The following is a 20098-nucleotide window of genomic DNA, read 5'->3' as shown; positions in this document are numbered from 1 at the left end:
AATCAGAAATAAACATCATAAAATCATAAAATCTCTGGAGAAATAACAACATTGCAGTCTTCAATATCCCTATATTAGCAGCTTTCCGTACTTTGTGCTTCATGTTGTTTATTTCAGCTTTTGAATTGCGTTATGGGACCTCGATCTCTCCTCCAACAACCTTTAACACTGGAAATAACACTAGTTTGAAATAAAATAATGAATATTATATAATAATAATAATAATAATAATAATAATAATATACAATATATAGAGAAGGCAGAACATGTACTGGCTGTTTATTACAAGCTGTTTTGTACACAACACTAACCCAGGCAATATATGACTTCAATCTATTAAAAATGTCTTTATAAGCCAATTTTTTGTGATTTTCAGAGTTAAAGGTTATTAGAAGAAAGATCAAAGTCTCATAATACAATTGAAAAACAGCAATAAGCAACATGAATCACAAAATACGGAAAACTGCTAATTTACGGACATTATAGGCTAGTTTCTGGTGTTTTTTTTCTTTCTCCGGTGTTAAACGTTATTAGAAGGAACATCAAGCTATCATAATGCAATTCAAAAGCATAAATGAACAGGGAGAAGTAAAAGAATATTCACAAAAATACTGCTAATTTAGCGATATAATAGTTTCTAACGTTCTTTTGCGTCCTGCGCCTTTAAGAGCGAACCCCCCCTTGGCTCATCTCAGCTGTCAATCACGCGTCGGCTCCTTTGATCTCCGCTCTTCTAAAGCGCGACTGTTTGTTAGTTTGAGGCTCCGCATAAAGAAGTTTTCTCCGCGCGCGCGAGGCTCAGACGCTGATGTGAGCGCGCCGAACGGGAACGAGCAGCACCGAAAAGACGTCTTGAGAAAGTTAGGATCATGCCGCAGCTGAACGGCGGAGGAGGCGACGACCTCGGCGCGAACGACGAGATGATCGCGTTTAAAGATGAAGGAGATCACGAGGAGAAGATCCGGGAGAGCGCGTTCACGGAGAGCGACCTGGCCGACCTCAAATCATCACTGGTCAGCGAGACCGAGATCAGCCAGAGCCCCGCCGTGAGTCTTTGAGTGTGTGTGTGTGTGTGTGTGTGCGCGCCAGTGTGTGAGACAAATTGTGTGTATCTCTGTGTGTTTATGTCTGTGTGAGAGTGTTTGTGTGAAAGAGTGTATGAGAGCGTATGTGTGGGTGAGTTTGTGAGAGTTTTAGTGTGTGATTCTGTGTGCGCGTGTGTGTGTGTATGCGAGTGTGTCTGTGTGTTTTTATCTCTGTGTAAGTGTGTGTGTGTGTGTGTGTGTTTGTGATTTTGTTTGTGTGTGTGAGTCTGTCCTAGTGTGTTTCTGAGTGTGTGCGTTCCTGTGTGAGTCTGTACTTGTTTTCTGTGTGTGTGTTTGTGAGTCTATGAGAGTGTGTGCGTTTGTGTGTACATGAGTGTAAGGTGTGTGTGTGTGTGTGTGTGATTTTAAAAAAGTGTGTTTGTGATGAACAGGTGATCAGAAGAGGACAGCAGGACGAGCACAGAATCTACAGCGATAAACGAGAACATCTGGACGACGGTGAGTGACACACACACACACACACACACACCTGAAAAGGACAGCTCACCCAAAAATGAAAATTGTCACCTTAACCCATCCTTCACTTGCTCTAAACCTGTATGAGTTTCTTCTGTTCAACACAAAAGAAGATACTTTGAAGAATGTTGGAAACCTGTAACCATTGACTTGCACAGTATTTGTTTTTCCTACGATGTAAGTCAATGGTTACAGTTTTTCAGCATTCTTCAAAATATCTTCTTTTGTGTTCAACTGAAGAAAAAGACACTGATAAAGGTTTGGAAACACTTAAGCGAGAGTAAACGGTGAGTAAATGTTCAGTTTTGTGTGAACTGACCCTTAAAGTGTGCTAAACGCCGCACCGATCACGCGTCGTGCTGCTGTCATTAGGAGATTTTAGAGATTTGTGTGTGCTTTAAAATCTGCGATAGTGTGTGTGTGTGTCTATGTTGTTTGTGTGTGTGTGTGTTCTTGTTTACACAAATCAGTGCCTGTGGTTTTGCTTTGCTTTGTTTAGTTTACTCCAGTTTGGAGACGGAACAGTCCTCTAAAGCTGGCAGCGTGCATATAGCGTGTCTATAGAGCTTTCATATCTATTTAGCCTTATTTAAAGTCATTTACAAAAACATGCTGGGTTATTGTAGTCAAGGATGAGCAAACTCAACTTTTAGGTCAAGAGGTGTATATAAAATGTACATTTTAAGCAGTGTTGGGTAAAATCAACCCAGGTGTTTTTTGTAGAGTGTGAAGTTGGGTTGAAAAGTGTATTTAAAATTAAGCTTTTAGCCAGTGTTGGGTAAAATCAACCCAGGTGTTTTTTGTAGAGTGTGAAGTTGGGTTGAAAAGTGTATTTAAAATTAAGCTTTTAGCCAGTGTTGGGTAAAATCAACCCAGGTGTTTTTGTTAAGTGTATTAGTTGGGTTAAAAAGTATATTTAAAGCATAGTTTTTAACTAGCATTGGGTAAAATCAACCCAGGTGTTTTTAAAGTGTATTAGTTGGGTTAAAATGTGTATTTAAAATTTAGATTTAAGCAGTGTTGGGTAAAATCAACCCAGGTGTTTTTGTTAAGTGTATCCGTTGGGTTAAAAAGTGTATTTAACGCAAATTATTTTAACCAGTATTGGGTAAAATCAACCCAGGTGTTTTTAAGTGTATTAGTTGGGTTAAAATGTGTATTTAAAATTTAGATTTAAGCAGTGTTGGGTAAAATCAACCCAGGTGTTTTTGTTAAGTCTATTAGTTGGGTAAAAAAGTGTATTTAACGCAAATTATTTTAACCAGCATTGGGTAAAATCAACCCAGGTGTTTTTAAAGTGTATTAGTTGGGTTAAAATGTGTATTTAAATAGTAGTTTTTAACTAGCATTGGGCAAAATCAACCCAGGTGTTTTTAAAGTGTATTAGTTGGGTTAAAAAGTGTATTTAAAGAGTAGTTTTAACTAGCATTGGGTAAAAACAACCCAGGTGTTTCTTTTTTGTTTATTAGTTGGGTTAAAGGTGTATTTAAAGTGTAGTTTTTAACCAGCGTTGGGTAAAAGCAGGTGTATTCGAGTGTATTGGAGCGTGTCTGTGGGGTCAGAGAGGTTTAATTGGGGGAAAATTAAAAACTTTTTGTTTTGGTCTGAAATGTAACTGATGGACTTTTTTGGGGGAAAACCTGAAATCTGCTTTATTTAAAGAGACAGTTCACCCATAAATCCACATTTCCTCATCCGCTCACTCTCAGGTGTTTCTGAAGGACGCTGTTACACGGTTCTTTCTTCTGTTAAACACAAAAGAAGATATTCTGAAGAATGCTGGAAAAAAACAGTCCTTGACTTCAATAGTAGGAACAAAAAATAGAGTTTTTTTCCTTCAGCATTCTTCAAAATATCTTCCTTTGTGTTGACCAGAAGAAAGAAACTCAAGCAGGTTTTGAACAAGAGTAAATGATGACAGAATTTAGGTTTAGCTTGTCCTTAAATCTGGCCTCTTTCTTTTTTAAATCTCTATTTGATGCATTTCCGCTAGTAGAACAGAAACCGCTTCTGAAGTGGATCCGTGATTGACAATATTCAGTCCGAGTGTGTTTATTTATATAGCGCTTTTCATAATCATTATCATTCCAAAGCAGACTTACAAAAACTGCACAGTACTACAACACTATAGTCAAAATCAGAAAAGTGAAGGAGTTCTGTATGCATAGACACTGTATATAAACAGAGTAAGCCTGCGGTTATACAGTGTCTCTCTCTATATATAATGGTGTATATGTAAAAGCTGAGGTCTGTGTGTGTATAATACATGTTCAATGAAGTGTGTTCAATGAAAAAGTGCCTTTCTTACTCAGAGTTTGTGTCTTGTGTCTAGTCTAAATATCTAAACATTCTTAAATCAACAAGCATTTTCTAGATAAGCAGAAAAGACCGTCTTGTTTTCAGAAATGATGTGAGTTTTCTTCAAATAAAAAGCTGAATAATCTTGTTTTCCTTTTGAAATAACTTTATTTTCTTCCCCTGTTTGCAGATTTTTAGCTCATTTTAAAGAAAAACACTTGTAAATACAGAGCAATATATTATGCTCGTCTAGAAAATGTAAATATTAGATATTTGGATACAAAATCAGATGAAAACTGCGTATGAAAAGCATGTAGTGCAGTGTAAAGTCTACATACTGCATGTATAACTAAAGTCTGGAAAAAAGATTTTGGGGGGAACTCAATTGGTTTATGTCCATTCTACTTCAATTTGTTACGTTAACTTAATCGATTTGTGTTGGGACAACATGCAGGAATTAAGTTAACTTTCTAGTTTTCACAAATTTAAGTGGACTGGACATAAAACAATTAACTTCCTCAACAAAATCTCCAGAATTGTGTCGTTTCAGATCATTTTAGATCAGTAGTTTGAACACAAACAACAACAACAAATGTTTTTTGAGCGTAGAGCAATCAAGAGAGGTCAGTAAAAGCGGGAGAAAGATGAGGTGTGTTGTGTTTGTGTGGTTTATTGTGTTGTGTTTGTTAGCTTATGTTGTTTGTGTGGTGTGTTTTGTTTGTAAACTTTATTTTGTTGAGGTGTTGTGTTTGTGTGGTTCGTTGTGTTGTACTTGTGAGGTATGTTGTGTTTGAGCTATATTGTGTTGCATCTGTGAGGTGTATTGAGTTGTTGTATATCAGATTGTTTTTGTGAGGTTCATTGTGTTGTGTTCGTGAGGTTGGTTGTGTAGGTTTGTTGTGTTGTACTTGTGTTTGTGAGGTTTATTATGTTGTGTTTGTTGTGTTTGAGGTTGATTGTTGTTTGTGAGGTTTATTATGTTTTGTTTATGTTGTGTTTGTGAGGGTTGTGTTTGTGAGGTTTATCATGTAGTATTTGTAAGGATTGTGTTGTGTTTGTGAGGTTAATTGTGTTTGTAAGGTTTATTGTGTTGTGTTTCTGAGGTGTATTGAGTTGTGTTGTTTTGTGTGGTTGTTGTGTTTGTGCTATATATCATTATTTTTGTCAGGTTTATTGTTTGTTTTTGTGAGATTTGTTTTGTGTTTGTTTATTATGTTGTGTTTGTGAGGTTTATTGTGTTGTGTTTGTGTGGTTGTCATGTTTGTGCTGTATATCATATTGTTTTTGTGATGTTTATTGTGTTTTATTTGTGTGGTTGTTTGTGCTGTATATCGTGTTTTGTTTATTGTGTTTTGTGTGGTTGTTGTGTTTGTGCTATATATCACTATTTTGTCAGGTTTATTGTTTGTTTTTGTGAGATTTCTATTGTGTTTGTGTTTATGTTGTGTTTGTGAGGTTTATTGTGTTGTATTCATGTGGTTGTTGTGTTTGTGCTGTATATCATATTGTGTTTGTGAGGTTTATTGAGCTGTGTGTGTGTGTGTGTGTGTGTGTGTGTGTGTTGTATTTGTGAGCTTTACGGTAGTGTTTATGAGGTTTGTTTTGTTGTGTTTGTGTGGTACATTTGTGTTGCGTTTTTGAGGTTTATTGTGCCGTGTTTGTGTTGTGTTTGTGCTGTATATTGTATTGCGTTTGTGAGGTGTGTGTGTGTGTGTGTGTGTGTGTGTGTTGTATTTGTGAGCTTGTTTTGAGGTTTGTTTTGTTGTGTTTGTGTGGTACATTGTGCCGTGTTGGTGTTGTGTTTGTGCTGTATATTGTATTGCGTTTGTTAGGTGTGTGTTGTATTTGTGAGGTTTACTGTGTTGCGTTTGTGTGTTGCAGTGCCCAAACATCACGATGGAGGAATGTATAAAGCGCCGTACTCCGGATACCCGTTCCTGATGCTGCCGGAGCCGTATCTGCCCAACGGACCCGTCTCTCCATCTGTAAGTTCATCATCGTTAATATTAATATTGTTATGAAAGGCTTGTGTTCAGTATCGTCCACACTGACGAACGCTGGGCCACGAGTGAAAACAGGACAGAGCCACGCCGCGGAGAGTCCCTTTACACCGCCTCAGATCCGTTAACTCTTTCACACACTTTCTGCTGTGTGTGTGTGTGTGTGTGTGTGTGTAGAGCTGCTGTGTAGATCTCTGTGCCCGCTTGCGTCAAAGTCCTTCAGAAATTTAACTTGAGGGTGGAAGAAGAAAGCCCTGAGGTGTGGGATTTCACTCAGAGCGTTTCAACAAACTCCGGTTACACTTCAGTTTAGCTCACAATTATCACCTTTAACTAACACTACTAGCTGAATAAACACTCAGTAGCTGTTTATTAATACTTAGTAATGTTGGGTTTAGGTGTTGGGTAGGATTAGGGGTGCAGAATAAGATCATACTTTAGAATTACTAATGAACAGTCAGTATATTAATAATAAGCCAGGGCTAAATAGCTTGAGTTGTGACCTAAACTAAAGTGTTACTCAAACTTCTGAACATCACCCATACCTGAGGGCCCTTTCTAAGTGTTTGACTGTAGTATCTAGCGACATACGGCCACAGGAGTCGCGGTTACTATAGTTAACAAACAGATTTTAATGAACCATGAATGCTCGTCTCTGCAACACACACCATCTGTGCCGTTTTCTTTTCCGTGAATCGACTGGAGACGTTCTCTTATCGAGCTGATTATGTATGGGGGAGCTCTAAAACTGAGCTGGGATCACACAGAGCCTGCAGTTACATACAGATGCACTCTTGCGCAGACGTGCTGTCTATGTGCTGTCTGTATTAGTTTGTTCATTAAATGGTTTTATTAATGTTTGTGTTTTTCCCGTCATGCAAGTCTTTCATCTAAATCCTCTGTATTTGGCTGAGAGTGTTTGCATTTTGAGTGTCATTTGCTCATTTAAGAGGGCTGTTTTGCTCCCTTGTATTTGTTAGGGGGAAATAGCTGCTAAGGACTTTTTGTAGCAGCGATTAAGGGAGCACTTCTCATTAAGGAGAAATACCTAATGACAGCCTTAAATTCCTCAAGTTGACCCTTAAGGTTTTGTTCTTGCAACCCAAGTATTACTAAGGACCCCCTTAACCTTCAAGCTGAGGGATTTCTTGGATTAAGGACTTAACCTTTGTGTTTGTGTTGTCTTAGTATTCAGTATACACCAGTGGTGCTCAACCCTGTTCCTGGAGATCAACGTTCCTGCAAAGTTCAGCTCTAACCCTGATCAAACACACCTGAACCAATTCATTTGGACCTGAACAGCACTTGATGATTACAGGCAGGTGTGTTTGATCTGCAGGAAGGTCGATCTCCAGGAACAGGGTTGGTCAGGCCTGCTATACACTATTACATCCTTCATTAAACCTCTAATAATAAAGCAGATCAATTAAATTTCAATCCTGTAAAATATAAATACAGCGGGGGGGAAATAGGGATTGAACACGTCACTGTTTTTTCTCAGAAAGCATATTTCTAAAGGAGCTGTTAACTTGTAGTGTTCACCCAATGTTGGTAACAACCAAAGAAACCCATATATGCAAAGAAAACCAGTCTAATTAGTTCACTAATGAAGTTCTGTGTAATTAAATGAAATGACGCTGAAGTATTGAACACATGAGGAAAGGGAGGTGTAGTTGGGCAGTGAAAGCCCAGACAGCAGCTGAAATCTCTCTTCAGTAATCCTCTGCCCTTTCTCAGTGTAAATGAATATCAGCTGCTTCAGTCCAACATCTACATTAGCAGGAGGATGGAGATGAAACCAGCAAGACGGTGATCTAAAACACAGCCAAGGAGACTCTCAGATGCTTTCAGAGAAAGAAAATCAAGCTGTAGAATGGCCCAGCCAATCACCTGACCCCAATCCAATAGAGAATACAGAATAAAGCTCAGATTTGATAGACGAGACCCACAGATCCATCAAGATACTGACACTCTGTTGAAGTCTGAGAGAAACTCACACCTGAGCAGTGCATGAGGCTTCAGTCTCCATATGAGAGGCGTCTTTAGAAATGTTTTCAGAGAAAAATGGCGACGTGTTGAATACTTATTTCCCCCGCTGTATTCAGTATGAAGAAACAAGCTGATCTTCATAAACTCTGTGAATGTGCAGGTTATTCCCTCATCAGTGTGCAGGATGTCAGCAGTGTGTAAAGGTTGTGTGTTTTATCATGATGAAAGCACCTGCAGGAGTGTAAAGAGTTCAGCAAGAGAGTGTTCGTAGAAGATAAAGCTGCAGATTCTTGTGTGTGTGTGTGTGTGTGTGTGTGTGTGTTGTTGTTGTTGTTGTTGTGGTGGGGGTGTGTGTGTTTGTGGTGTGTGTGTTATGGGGGCTTTGGTTGTTGTTGTTGTTGTTGTTGTTGTTGTTGTTGTTGTTGTTGTGTGATGGGGTGTGTGTGGGTGTGTTTCAGTAGTTTTTGTAATGTAAAAAATAGTTTTATAGCTCAAAATTGACCCGAAGGTTAACCGTTGTGCTCTAAATCTGCCCACCCTTCATGAAAAAGACCATTATTTAGTCTAATGTTGGGATCATTTTAGAAACATTCACCAAACTTCAAGACATTTATTGTAGTTTTAGTTGTTCTGCTGTGTTCACACACGTTTCTTCATTTACTGGAGTTTCTTTCTTCAAAACAAGATAATCTGAAGAATGCTGGGGACGACAGCAGCCGTTAGCTTTATTATTATTTATTGTGGTTCAGCATTATTACTTCAGTCTTCATAATATTCAGATTTTTATCAGTGTTGAAGCTCAATCTGCTGATTTTCATGAAGATTCGTTTATTCTGTATCTTTCACTGTTCTCTGAATACAAACTACAGCATTCACTAGTAAAAGAAATCAGATCTACTGTAATAATATTATAATACTTAAAGTCATCATTGCAGAAACAGTTTTATTGTACGATTCACGCTATCAACAAACCATTAACTCAGACTTTTAGCTCAATAAACTACTAATTATCCGCTTATTAATAGTTAGTAATGCAGTATTTAGGTGTTGATTAGGGATGCAGAATAAGATCATACTTTATAAGTGCTAATAAACAGTTCATGTCTTAATAGGGTTAAGGTTAGGGTTGGGGTTAGGTCAGGGAATGAGACAGTGGTAAATGGTGTGAATTGTTACTTAAACTAAAGTGTTAAAAAAAACAGTAAACAATTGACTCCTCTACTCTCTTAAAGAGACAGTTCACCAAAAATGAGCATTTTGCTCCATTTCCTGGCGCTCATATTGATCTAAACTTCCATTTTCAGTTTATTTATTTATTGTGGATAAACTGTAGTAAACACTAAACTAGATATACTGAAGATATAAATATCCATAGCCATTGACTTTAATAGTAGGAACCAAAATGTATATCTATATGTTTGTATAAATTCAGTGTTCATTTAGTCATTTATTAATTTGCCTTCAGTTTAGTCCCATATTTATCAGGGATCACCACAGCGGAATGAACCACCAACTATTCCGGCATGTTTAACGCAGCGGATGCCCTTCCAGTTGCAACCCAGTACTGGGAAAAATTCAGTAACCAACTAAAGAAATAAACATAAGATTGGATTGAAATGAGAGTAAATGATGACAGAACTGAATGTTTTTGACTGTACTTTGTCTTTATTTCAAGCCTTGAGCTCATAGTTTATGCAAATTGTTATGAATGAATAATGATGAATGTGCAGTTTTTGTGCAGCTAAAGAGTGTGAACTGATCAGTCAGTCTGCTGGAAGGGTTAATAACTCAATAAAGTGGCGCTGAAGGTAATAATGCTGCAATAACACTGATCAGCATGACAGCGAGTCTGCTAAATGTAACAGAGCGTCTCTTATAGTAATGCAGCATGCTGTTTTCATTAGTGGATTTATTCTTTTTAATTGTGTTCTTTTGTCTGCGTTGGCTTATATCAGGTGTGGTGTTTTTATTATCATTATTTTATTGTTTTTTTTTTTGTATTTAACTATTATTATTTTGTGTTGTTGTTGTTGTTGTTGTCATTAATTTACTATCATTTTATTTCTTCTTCTTCTTATTATTATTTTAAATGTTGTTGTTGTTTTTTAATGCTATCATTTGTTGTTGTTTATTACTTTTATTATTTTTTTAAATACTGTCATTATTAATTTATTACTATTATTTTTAAATGCTATCATTGATGATGATGATGATGATGATGATTATCATAATTTTTTTAAATAATGTCATTTTTTATTATTATTATTATTTCATAAACTACTGTCATTTATGATAATAGTAATATTAATAATTATTATTTTTAAATGCTATCGTTAATGACTATTATTATTTTTCATTATTATTATTATTATTATTATTATTGTTATTATTATACATTTTTTAATATTATATTATTTTTTTAAATACTATCGTTAATGACAATTATTATGATTCATTTAAAAATATTATTATTATTATTATTATTATTTTAATACAATGATTATTATTATATATATTTTTTGAAATGCTATCGTTATTGATTATTATTATTATTATTATTATTATTATTATTATTATTCGTTTTTTAATACTATAATTATTTTTATTTTTAAATACTATCGTTATTGATAATTATTATGATTCAATAAAAAAATATTGTTGTTGTTATTATAATTAATATTATTATTATTATTATTATTATTATTATTATTATTATTATGATGATCTTTTCTGTCCTGTCGCAGTCTTTGTTACACTGTGTAAACTTTAGTGATGAAAATGAATCCCTCGTGAATGTAAACATACCTGCCTAAACTCCTCCTGATTGTTATAATAGAGTCTGATCTTCTTCAGCCCTGATCAACAGCTAAACCCAGCTACTGCCCTACTGCCAGTGACTGATGCAGGAGTCCGTCAGGGCTTTATTCACAGCATCAATTGTACCTTAAAATAAAGTGATCTGTGCGGTTTCATGACTTCAGTGTGCGTCGCTCAAACTACTCTCCTCGAGTTCTAGAGATCGAGATCTAGTGTGTGTGTGTGTGTGTGTGTGTGGGAGTGTGTCATGTTAAAGTGTCATAAAGGTTGTAGGCGATGCTTTGGGACTCTTTCATGTCTGTCTAAAGAAAGTGATTGTCTGGTGTAAAGGTCACACACTGGCGTGTGTGTGTGTGTGTGTGTGTGTGTGGATGTTGATGATGGGGTGTGTGTCTGTGTAAGCATGATGAAGAGGATGATGATTGCGTGTTTGTGAAGGCATTATGATTTTGATGATGGTGTGTGTGTAAGCATTATAATGTGTGTGTGTGTGTGCGTGTGTGTGTGTGTGTGTGTGTTTGTCTCCATAGTTGTCTGTGGGCTGTAAAAGAGTGATGGTGTAGCTGGTGATCAGAGAAGTGGTTGTTGTTGTTGTTGTTGTTGTTGTTGAGATGTGTTTGTGTTGTTGGTGTGAAGCGCTGGTCTGTTCACATGTCCCGTCTGAATCTTCAGCAGCAGCAGAACATCATCATCACCCCAGAATAATGGAGGATTTTACTCCGTCCCAGAACACACAGATTACACTCTCGTCACTAGTAAAGGACAGGCTTTAATAATAATCAGGGATCCGATTACAATACAGCAGTGTGTTTCTGTCCCCAGTGAAGTGTGTGTGTGCGTGTGTGTGTGGAGAATCTTAAAGGATATAATAGCTGAAATGTGGCGGCTTTGTGTTTAAATCGGGGGGAGCTGCTCTGCTTTGACGGAGATAGAGACACACACACTGGATTACAGCCTCCTTAAAGGATCATTCAGATGAGCAGTTAAAGACGTCTCCCTCGCTGGACTGGACTGAGCCTGAAGTCCAGTTTCTGTCTTCAGTTCAACACCAAACACAAGAGGATGCTCTGGAGGATGCTGGAAACGGGCATTCACTTACAGAGCAGAGACAGATTAATGATTTATTTACTGTTTGATTAATTTATTTGACTTTTATTAGTTTCTTTGACCATTTATTGATTTGATCTGTTTGACTTTTTATTGATTTATATTTTTAAATGTTATTTAATTTATTTAAAATGTATTAATTAGGTTTTTATTGATTTTATTTTACCTGCTATTATTTTACTCTATTCTTACTACTTTTATTTGTATTCATTTAGATTGTTTAAATAAAATAAATACTATACATTTTATTTGACCATTAATTGATTTGTATTAATTTGACCCTTTTATTGATTTTATTAATTTGACGTTTTATCATTTTTATCTTCATAACCGTCATTTATTTGAATTTAATTTATTTTTAATGTTTTATTTGACTTCTTGATTTTATTTATTTTACTTTTACTTACTATTATTTTTCTCTAAACTTACTAGTCACTGTATTAACTTAAGTAGTTTTTATTTATTTAAATTAATAATTGTGACCTTTTATTGCTTTAACTTTTTATAGATTTCTCATTGATTTTATTCATTTTACTATTATTAATAACATTTTTTAAATGTTATATATTTTTGACTTGTTGACTTGTTTTGACATTTGAGTTGTTAATTTTAGTATTACTTACTATTAGTTTACTTGCTACTTTTAATTGTATTTATTTAAAACTATATATTTATTTGACTTTTTATTGTTTTTTTCTTATTGATTTTATTCAAATGACTTTTTTTATTTACATTTTTGTACTGTTATATATTTTAATTTTGTTAACTTTTTATTTTATTAATGTGACTTTTGTTGATTTTATTTATTTTATCTTCACTTACTATTATTTTACTCTATACCTACTACTCACTATTAATTGTATTCATTTAAATTATTTTCATTTATTTACATTTATTTATTTTATTTAATGTATGTAACATTTGTATTAATTTATTTGTTTTACTTTTATTGATTTTATTTTTATAAATGTCATGTATTTCTATTTCATTTATTTTTTCTTTTACTTACTGTTATTTTACACTACTTACTATTAATTGTATTTAAATTGTAATTATTAATTAAAAAAAAATTATTAGTTTAAATTGTATTTATTTTATTTAAATTAATAGTTCTATTTATTTGATCTTTTTATTGATTTTAATTATTTTTTTAAAGTTATATATTTTAATTTTATTTATTTTAATTGTATTAATTTGACTTATTATTTACTATTATTTTACTCCATACTTACTATTAATTGTTTACATTATTATTTTAATTTATTTGTGTTTGTATGTTATTTATTTATTTTAATTAGATTATTAATACCAGTATATCCTCATTTTGTGATCAACATAAGAAAGAAACTCAGTCAGGTGCACTGAAAATATTTATTCAAAGATGACTCCTTGGATTTACTCATTTTTTTACGTTAAGTGGTTGTAAACCATTTAATTAGGCTGAATTTAAACAAGCAAATTAAGTTGAACACTGTTAAATTTAACTTGTTTGTTTAAATTCAGCACTAATAAATTGTTTGCAACAGTTTTCATGCAACACTTTTTTCAGTGTTTTTTTTGGGGGGTGAACAAAAGCAGTGGTCGTTATACAGCTCTTGATCAGTGTTTCTCTGGAGGACCACCAGCACTGCATGTTTTGGACGTTTCTCTTGTCTGTCACACCCATTACAGGTCTTTCTGTCTGTGCTAATGAGCTGATATTCTCAATCAGGTGTGTTTAGTGAAGGAGACATGGGAAATGTGCAGAGCTGGTGGTCCTCCAGGAACGTGGTTGAGAGGCATTGCTCTAGAGTCTAGAAGTTTAAGAAAAAAAAGCATTATATTTTAACTACCCGTGATATCAATATTATGTGAAAGATACACACATGAACAGTTTCCATGTTTCTCATCATGAGATTTTGGTGTTTTTTTGTGAAGTGATGTTTATTGTGACGTGTAATAGTGTGCGGTGCTGTATTGTCTGAGTTAGTGTTGTAAATTACAGCACACAAACCTCTTATTAATCTGCCAGCACATTTCCTGTTGTTTTACAGACTTCTTTCTCTAGATACAGATGTAGTCTGCGTATGAAGAGGATCTGAAGCTCATCAGTCTTCCTAAAAGGAATCGAATTAATGTCAGTTTAAAAAATAAACCACTTTTATTGGCATTTTTAGTGGTTTTAATAGTAATATAAACTATTGTCTGAGAAAGAATATACAGTTAGTCAACATTATAGGAGGATTATTGGACAAATGCTGTAGTTCAACTAAAATAAAGCTTAAATTGTAGATAAATGCAAAGTAGCTTTTCTAAATTGACAAGAATGAGAGTTTTATTTTTTAGTAAAGCGTCTATCTTGTGATGATCACCATCACTTATGCACTTCATAACATTTTGCTTCTCTATTGTTTTATTGATTATTGCGGTGTGACTTTTGACTTGGTACTGGGATTTCATGCAAGCTTGTTCTCTGCATTTTTATCTTGTAGCGCTTTGAGTTTAAGAAAAGGGCATCATAAATAAAACTTCATTCATTTTAAAGATGCTCAACGTAATCTAATTAATATTATTATATTTTTAGGATGCCTTTTAAAAAGTTGAGATTTTCTTCAAACGTTGACTACTGTAGATATTATTTCTTTTATTATCTCAAACGACTGAGATGTCAATAAAAGACTCTTTGTTAAACTGTAGAGTTGAATTTTCATCATCAGAAGTGGACAGAGCAGAGATCAACATCCCATAATGCAGTTCACCACCACAAATAAAACACCAAACACTTGTGAATACAGAAACTGTTCATTATCAGATATATTTCAGTTTCTTTCTTCTGTTGAACACAAAGGAGGAAGTTTTGAAGAATGTTGGAAACCATTACCATTGACTTCCAGAATATTTGTTTTTCCTACTATGCAAGTCAATGGTTACAGGTTTTCATCAGCTTTCAACACACAGTTGAGGGAAGAATTATTAGCCCCCCTGTTTATTTTTCCCATTTTCCAATTTCTGTTTAACAGAGCAGATTTCTCCAGCACATCTCTAATCATAATAGTGTTAATAACTCATCTCTAATAACTGATTTATTTTCTCTTTGTCATGATGACAGCACATAATATTAGACTAGATATTCTTCAAGACACTTCTATACAGCTTAAAGTGACATTTAAAGGCTTCACTGGGTTAATTAGGCAAGTCATTGTATAACAGTGGTTTGTTCTGTAGACTATCAAACAAAAATATAGGTTAAATGGGCTAATAATATTGACCTTAAATGGTGTTTAAAAAATTAAAAAACTGCTTTTATTCTTGCTAAAATAAATCAAAAAAGACTTTCTCCAGAAGAACAAATATTAAAGGAAATACTGTGAAACTTTCCTTGCTCTTTTAAACATCATTTAGGAAATATTTAAAAGAGAAAGTCAAAGGGGGTTGATTAATTCTGACTTCATGTATTAGGCATGGGTCAGTGTAAGTTTCTGACTGTGTGATAACCTTGGATAAAAATACCACGATATCACAGCATTGTGATTTATACTGCTCTAAAATAAGTTGTAATGTAAATAAGAAATATGTAATAAGAAAATAATAAATGTAATAATATATATATATATATATATATATATATATATATATATATATATATATATATATATATATATATATATATATATATATATATATATATATATATATATAAAATTAATAATTTCCCCATTGAACACATTGAATTTATTTTATTTTGAGAAACATTTATAATCTTTAGTAACAGTGAACATGTCAGGCTAAATAGTTCAAATAAATCATGGACTTTTGCTCTCTTCACGAGTTTCAGAAACACAGATTTCTTTGCAACACATAAAAATACATTAAAAACCCTTACATATACCTCGGGAACGATATAATAGAACATTTTAGTGGTGTTAAAACTGACTTTTCCAAACCACGGTAAACCTTAAAACCGCTTGTCGTCCCATACCTTATATATGTATATATATGATGTTTCTCAGATTGAGGAATTTCTCACAGTATTTCCTCTAATATGTTTTCTTCTGGAGAAAGTCTTATTTGTTTTATTTCAGCTAGAATAAAAGCAGTTTTTAATAGTTTTAAAGCCATTTTAAGCTCAATATTATTAGCCCCTTCAGCAATATTAGTGTTGGATTGTCTCCAGAATAAACCACTGTTATACAATGACTTGCCTAATTACCCTAACTTTACCCTAATTACCCTAGTGAAGCCTTTAAATGTCACTTTAAGCTGAATACTACTGTCTTGAAGAATATCTAGTCTAATATTATGTGCTGTCATCATGACAAAGAGAAAAGACATCAGTTATTAGAGATGAGTTATTAACACTGTTATGATTAGAGATGTGCTGAAGTCTGCTCTCCGTTAAACAGAAATTAGGGAAAATCTAAGAAATTAAAAGTGAACAGGAGGGCTAATATCTCTGACCTCAGCTGAGTGTGTTTGTATAGTCTCAGAGGTGAACTGTAGTGTAAATCCTGCTGAAATCCAGACCTTGATAAGAGAAATGGAGTCGTCTTTGAAGCGACGCCTGCAGACACATCTACATCAGTATTTATGGAGCCGGAAATATTTGTCAAATTATGAAAACGGGTCGGATGCCCGGAGGTGTTTATAGCTGTAATTATTGGTGTGTGTGTGTGTGTGTGTGTGTGTGTGTGTGTGTGGACAGCTGTTTTGAGCTCCGACATGTCCGTACAGACAGCAGAACACACACTTCAGCTCTGCTTTAATCTCCTGTGGGAAACACACTGCAGTGTTGGCTTCTCTGTGATAGTTCAGGTGATGGTGGAGTTATTCCCTTGTGAATATTCTAACATTTCTCAGAGGATGCCCAAGTGCTGTTTAACAGAGAAGATGATTAAACATTATAGCTTTCATCACTTATAACGGTGGCTCAGTGGCGTCGCACAGCATCAAGGTCGCTGGTTCGATTCCAGGCTGGGTCAGTTGGTGTTTCTGTGTGGAGTTTGCATGTTCTCTCCATGTTGGCGTTGGGTTCCTCTGAGTGCTCCGGTTTCCCCCACAGTAAACACATGCGCTATAGGGGAATTGATCAACTAAACTGGCCGTAGTGTATGAGTGTGTGTGTGAATGTTTCCCAGAGATGGGTTGCAGCTGGAAGGGCATCCGCTGCGTAAAATGTGCTGGATTAGTTGGCGGTTCATTCCGCTGTGGCGACCCTGGATCAAGCCGACTAAGCCGAAAAGAAAACGAATTAATGAATGAATAAATGCGAAAATATATTCATTTCTTTTAGGCTCAGTCCCTTTATTAATCAAGGATCACCAACGGCAGAATGAACCGCCAACTTATCCAGCACATGTTTTACACAGTGGAGGCCCTTACAGCTGCAACCCAGTACTGGGAAATGCAAAAAATACAGTAAATAACAAATTGTATGACAAAATTATTAATTCAGTTGTGTATAGAACAAACCACCATTGTCCAATGACTTGCCTAATTACCCTAATGTAAGCTTTTAAATGTCACTTTAAGCTGAAATAAAATAAGGCAAGGCAAGTTAATGTACATAGCACATTTCATACACAGTGGCAATTCAAAGAGCTTTACAGAAACAAGAATAAAAGAGACAAGTATAAGAAAATAATACAAAAAAACAGATAAAAATGTGTTAAAACAGGTTATAAAAGAAGAGAAAAACACAACAGTGTGATCTGTGGGACGTAGCACAGTGCTCATTCAGTAAAGGCACAGCTAAACAGATGTAATAACTACTAAAATACTCTATACTGTCATTATGATAAAGACTGATGAAGTTAATTATTAGAAAATATTCAAATGATTCCCCAAAACAGAGCTTCTGTATATAATTATAGTGGAAAAACAGGGTGTCCGCGGGGTCTTAAAAGTATTAAAAGTTGATCCTCAATTATGAGAAAATGAAGGCTCTTAAAAGGTATCGTGTTTTTACCAGCTCTTAAATCTTGTTAAAGCATTGTCCAGAGTGTTTGACTCCAAAACAGCATAAATATATTTATTTTCCTCCTGATATTAACAGTGGCGTGCTCGATACACGCGATTGGTTCGGCCGAGGCTGGTCAAGCTCCTCCTTCCGGGTGATGGAACGTTATTTGCGACAAATGCGGGAAGGTGATGTGACGCTCTCCACATGTAGCGAAACCATAGAGCCAAACAGACGGCAAAACAGGGAGATGTAAGTTAGCGTACTCCTAGCCGGAGAAAGACGAGTTTAAACAGTGGCTGAAACCTGTCGCTGAAAACAACCGTGCAATATTAACAACTGTTTATTAAGGTAAAGGTTTGATACTGATTAGGAATTGAAGTCTTTAAAAGGTCTTAAAAGGGTATTGAAATGACCTTTAGGATTCCTGCATATACGCTGAAAAAGCCCAGGTGTGTAAGCGCATGAATAGTTCACTTTTGATATAGGAATCTGAATGAGTGGAAGACAAAAGCATGTTGATTTAAAGACTTCTTCATATCAGTCACTGTCTACAGGCTTCTGCTTCTTCACACTGAGGTGTATTCAGTGTTTGGTATTGGTGTTTGTGCTACTGTATATCTTGTCGTCAACTCTCTCTTAATGAATCAGCATCTTCAAAAAAGCCCAGTAAAAGTGAAAGAAAATTCCCCACCTCAGGGTAACCATACGTCTAGAGGAGCGCGAGCCTCGAGCTGTGACGCATGTGTGATGTCTTCAAGATGAAGAGAGACTGTGTGTGTGTGTGTGTGTGTGTGTGTGTGTGTACAGGAAATACTGTAGTGATTTATAGTAAATACTGTAATGATTTAAATTAAATACTGTAAATACCGTTTGGCCCATTATATGACAGAGTACTTGGGTTAATCTGTTGTATCTATGGTAACACAACTATTGTAGTTGATCTGCTTTGATTCTACTGTTGCTATGGTAACACAACAACTACAGTAATTGATCTGTTGTTATTCTACTGTTGCTATGGTAACACAGCTATAATAATTAATCTGCTGTGGCGATTCTACTGTCACTATGGTAACACAACTATAGTAATCGATTGTAGTGATTCTACAGTTGCTATGGTAATACAACAACTACAGTAATTGATCTGTTGTGGTTATTTTACAGTTGCTATAGTAACACAGCTGTAATAATGAATCTGTTGTGGTGATTCTGCTGTCACTGTGGTAACACTACAGCACAATGGTCTACAGTGGTCGATTCTATAGTTGCTATGGCAACATAACTAGCAATTAATCTGTTGTGTTGATTCTACAGTTGCTATGGTAACACAACTATAGTAATTGATCTGTTGTGGTGATTCTACAGTTGCTATGGTAACAACTATAGTAATTGATCTGTTGTGGTGATTCTACAGTTGCTATGGTAACACAACTATAGTAATTAATCTGTTGTGATTCTACAGTTGTTATGGTAACACAGCTGTAATAATGAATCTGTTGTGGTGATTCTATAGTTGCTATGGCAACATAACTAGTAATTAATCTGTTGTGGTGGTTTTACTGTTGCTATGGTAACACAACCACAGTAATTAATCTGTTGTGGTGATTCTACAGTTGCTATGGTAGCACAACTATAGTAATTGATCTGTTGTGGTGATTCTACAGTTGCTATAGTTACACAGCTGTAATAATGAATCTGCTGTGGTGATTCTACTGTCGCTATGGTAACACTACGACTACAGTAATCTGTTGTGGTGATTCTATAGTTGCTATGGCAACATAATTAGTAATTAATCTGTTGTGTTGATTCAACAGTTGCTATGGTAACACAACTATAGTAATAGATCTGCTGTGGTGATTCTGCAGTTGCTATGGTAACATACAACTACAGTAAACAATATGTTGTGTTGATTCTACAGTTGCTATGGTAACATGACAACTACAGTAATTAGTCTGTTGTAGTAATTCTACTATCGCTATAGTAACACAACTATAGTAATTAATCTGTACAATTAAAATGCTAATGATTGAGCTTTTAAGCTAATTACCCAATTACGTCTGCACCACTGTAAATATCAGTATTGTGCGTGTTCATTATCACAGTATATTGAGTTATTAAATATCGGCGTGTGTCTAGAGTGTGTGTGCATGTTTTCTGTGTGTGTGTGTGTGTGTGTGTGTGTGTGTGTGTGTGTTGTAGATGTCTATCAGATGCTCAGGATTAGCCGTGTGATCACACCCATGTGTGGCTGCTGAGGCTCCAGCAGGTCTGGCCCGGCACTAATTCGGGGTGCTGGGGGCGTTGGCTGACCCGGTGGTGGGAGCGCACAACACACACTCACACACACACACACACACTCTGTGGCACAAACTCTGCGTGTGTCCCAGAGC

The 20098-nt window shown here is 35.2% G+C and overlaps 1 protein-coding gene across 7 annotated transcripts in view; it reads left to right on the top strand.

Annotated features, from left to right (window-relative positions):
- The first annotated feature begins 714 nt into the window (after nucleotides 1–714).
- Nucleotides 715–20098, top strand: part of tcf7 (transcription factor 7) — a 68701-nt gene continuing 49317 nt past the window's right edge. For 2 of the 7 annotated variants that reach the window (XM_056446997.1, XM_056447000.1), the window contains exons 1-3: nucleotides 715–1046; nucleotides 1478–1544; nucleotides 5742–5845. In XM_056446997.1, the coding sequence (XP_056302972.1) occupies nucleotides 870–1046; nucleotides 1478–1544; nucleotides 5742–5845 (348 nt within the window). In that variant the 5' untranslated portion in view covers nucleotides 715–869. The remainder of the gene's footprint in view (nucleotides 1047–1477; nucleotides 1545–5741; nucleotides 5846–20098) is intronic. The other 5 variants (XM_056446999.1, XM_056447001.1, XM_056447003.1 and 2 more) reach the window with 3 other exon arrangements.

This window comes from Danio aesculapii, chromosome 21 (assembly GCF_903798145.1).
Source record: "Danio aesculapii chromosome 21, fDanAes4.1, whole genome shotgun sequence".
Lineage (NCBI taxonomy): Eukaryota > Metazoa > Chordata > Actinopteri > Cypriniformes > Danionidae > Danio > Danio aesculapii.
This window is presented reverse-complemented; position numbering and strand designations above follow the sequence as displayed.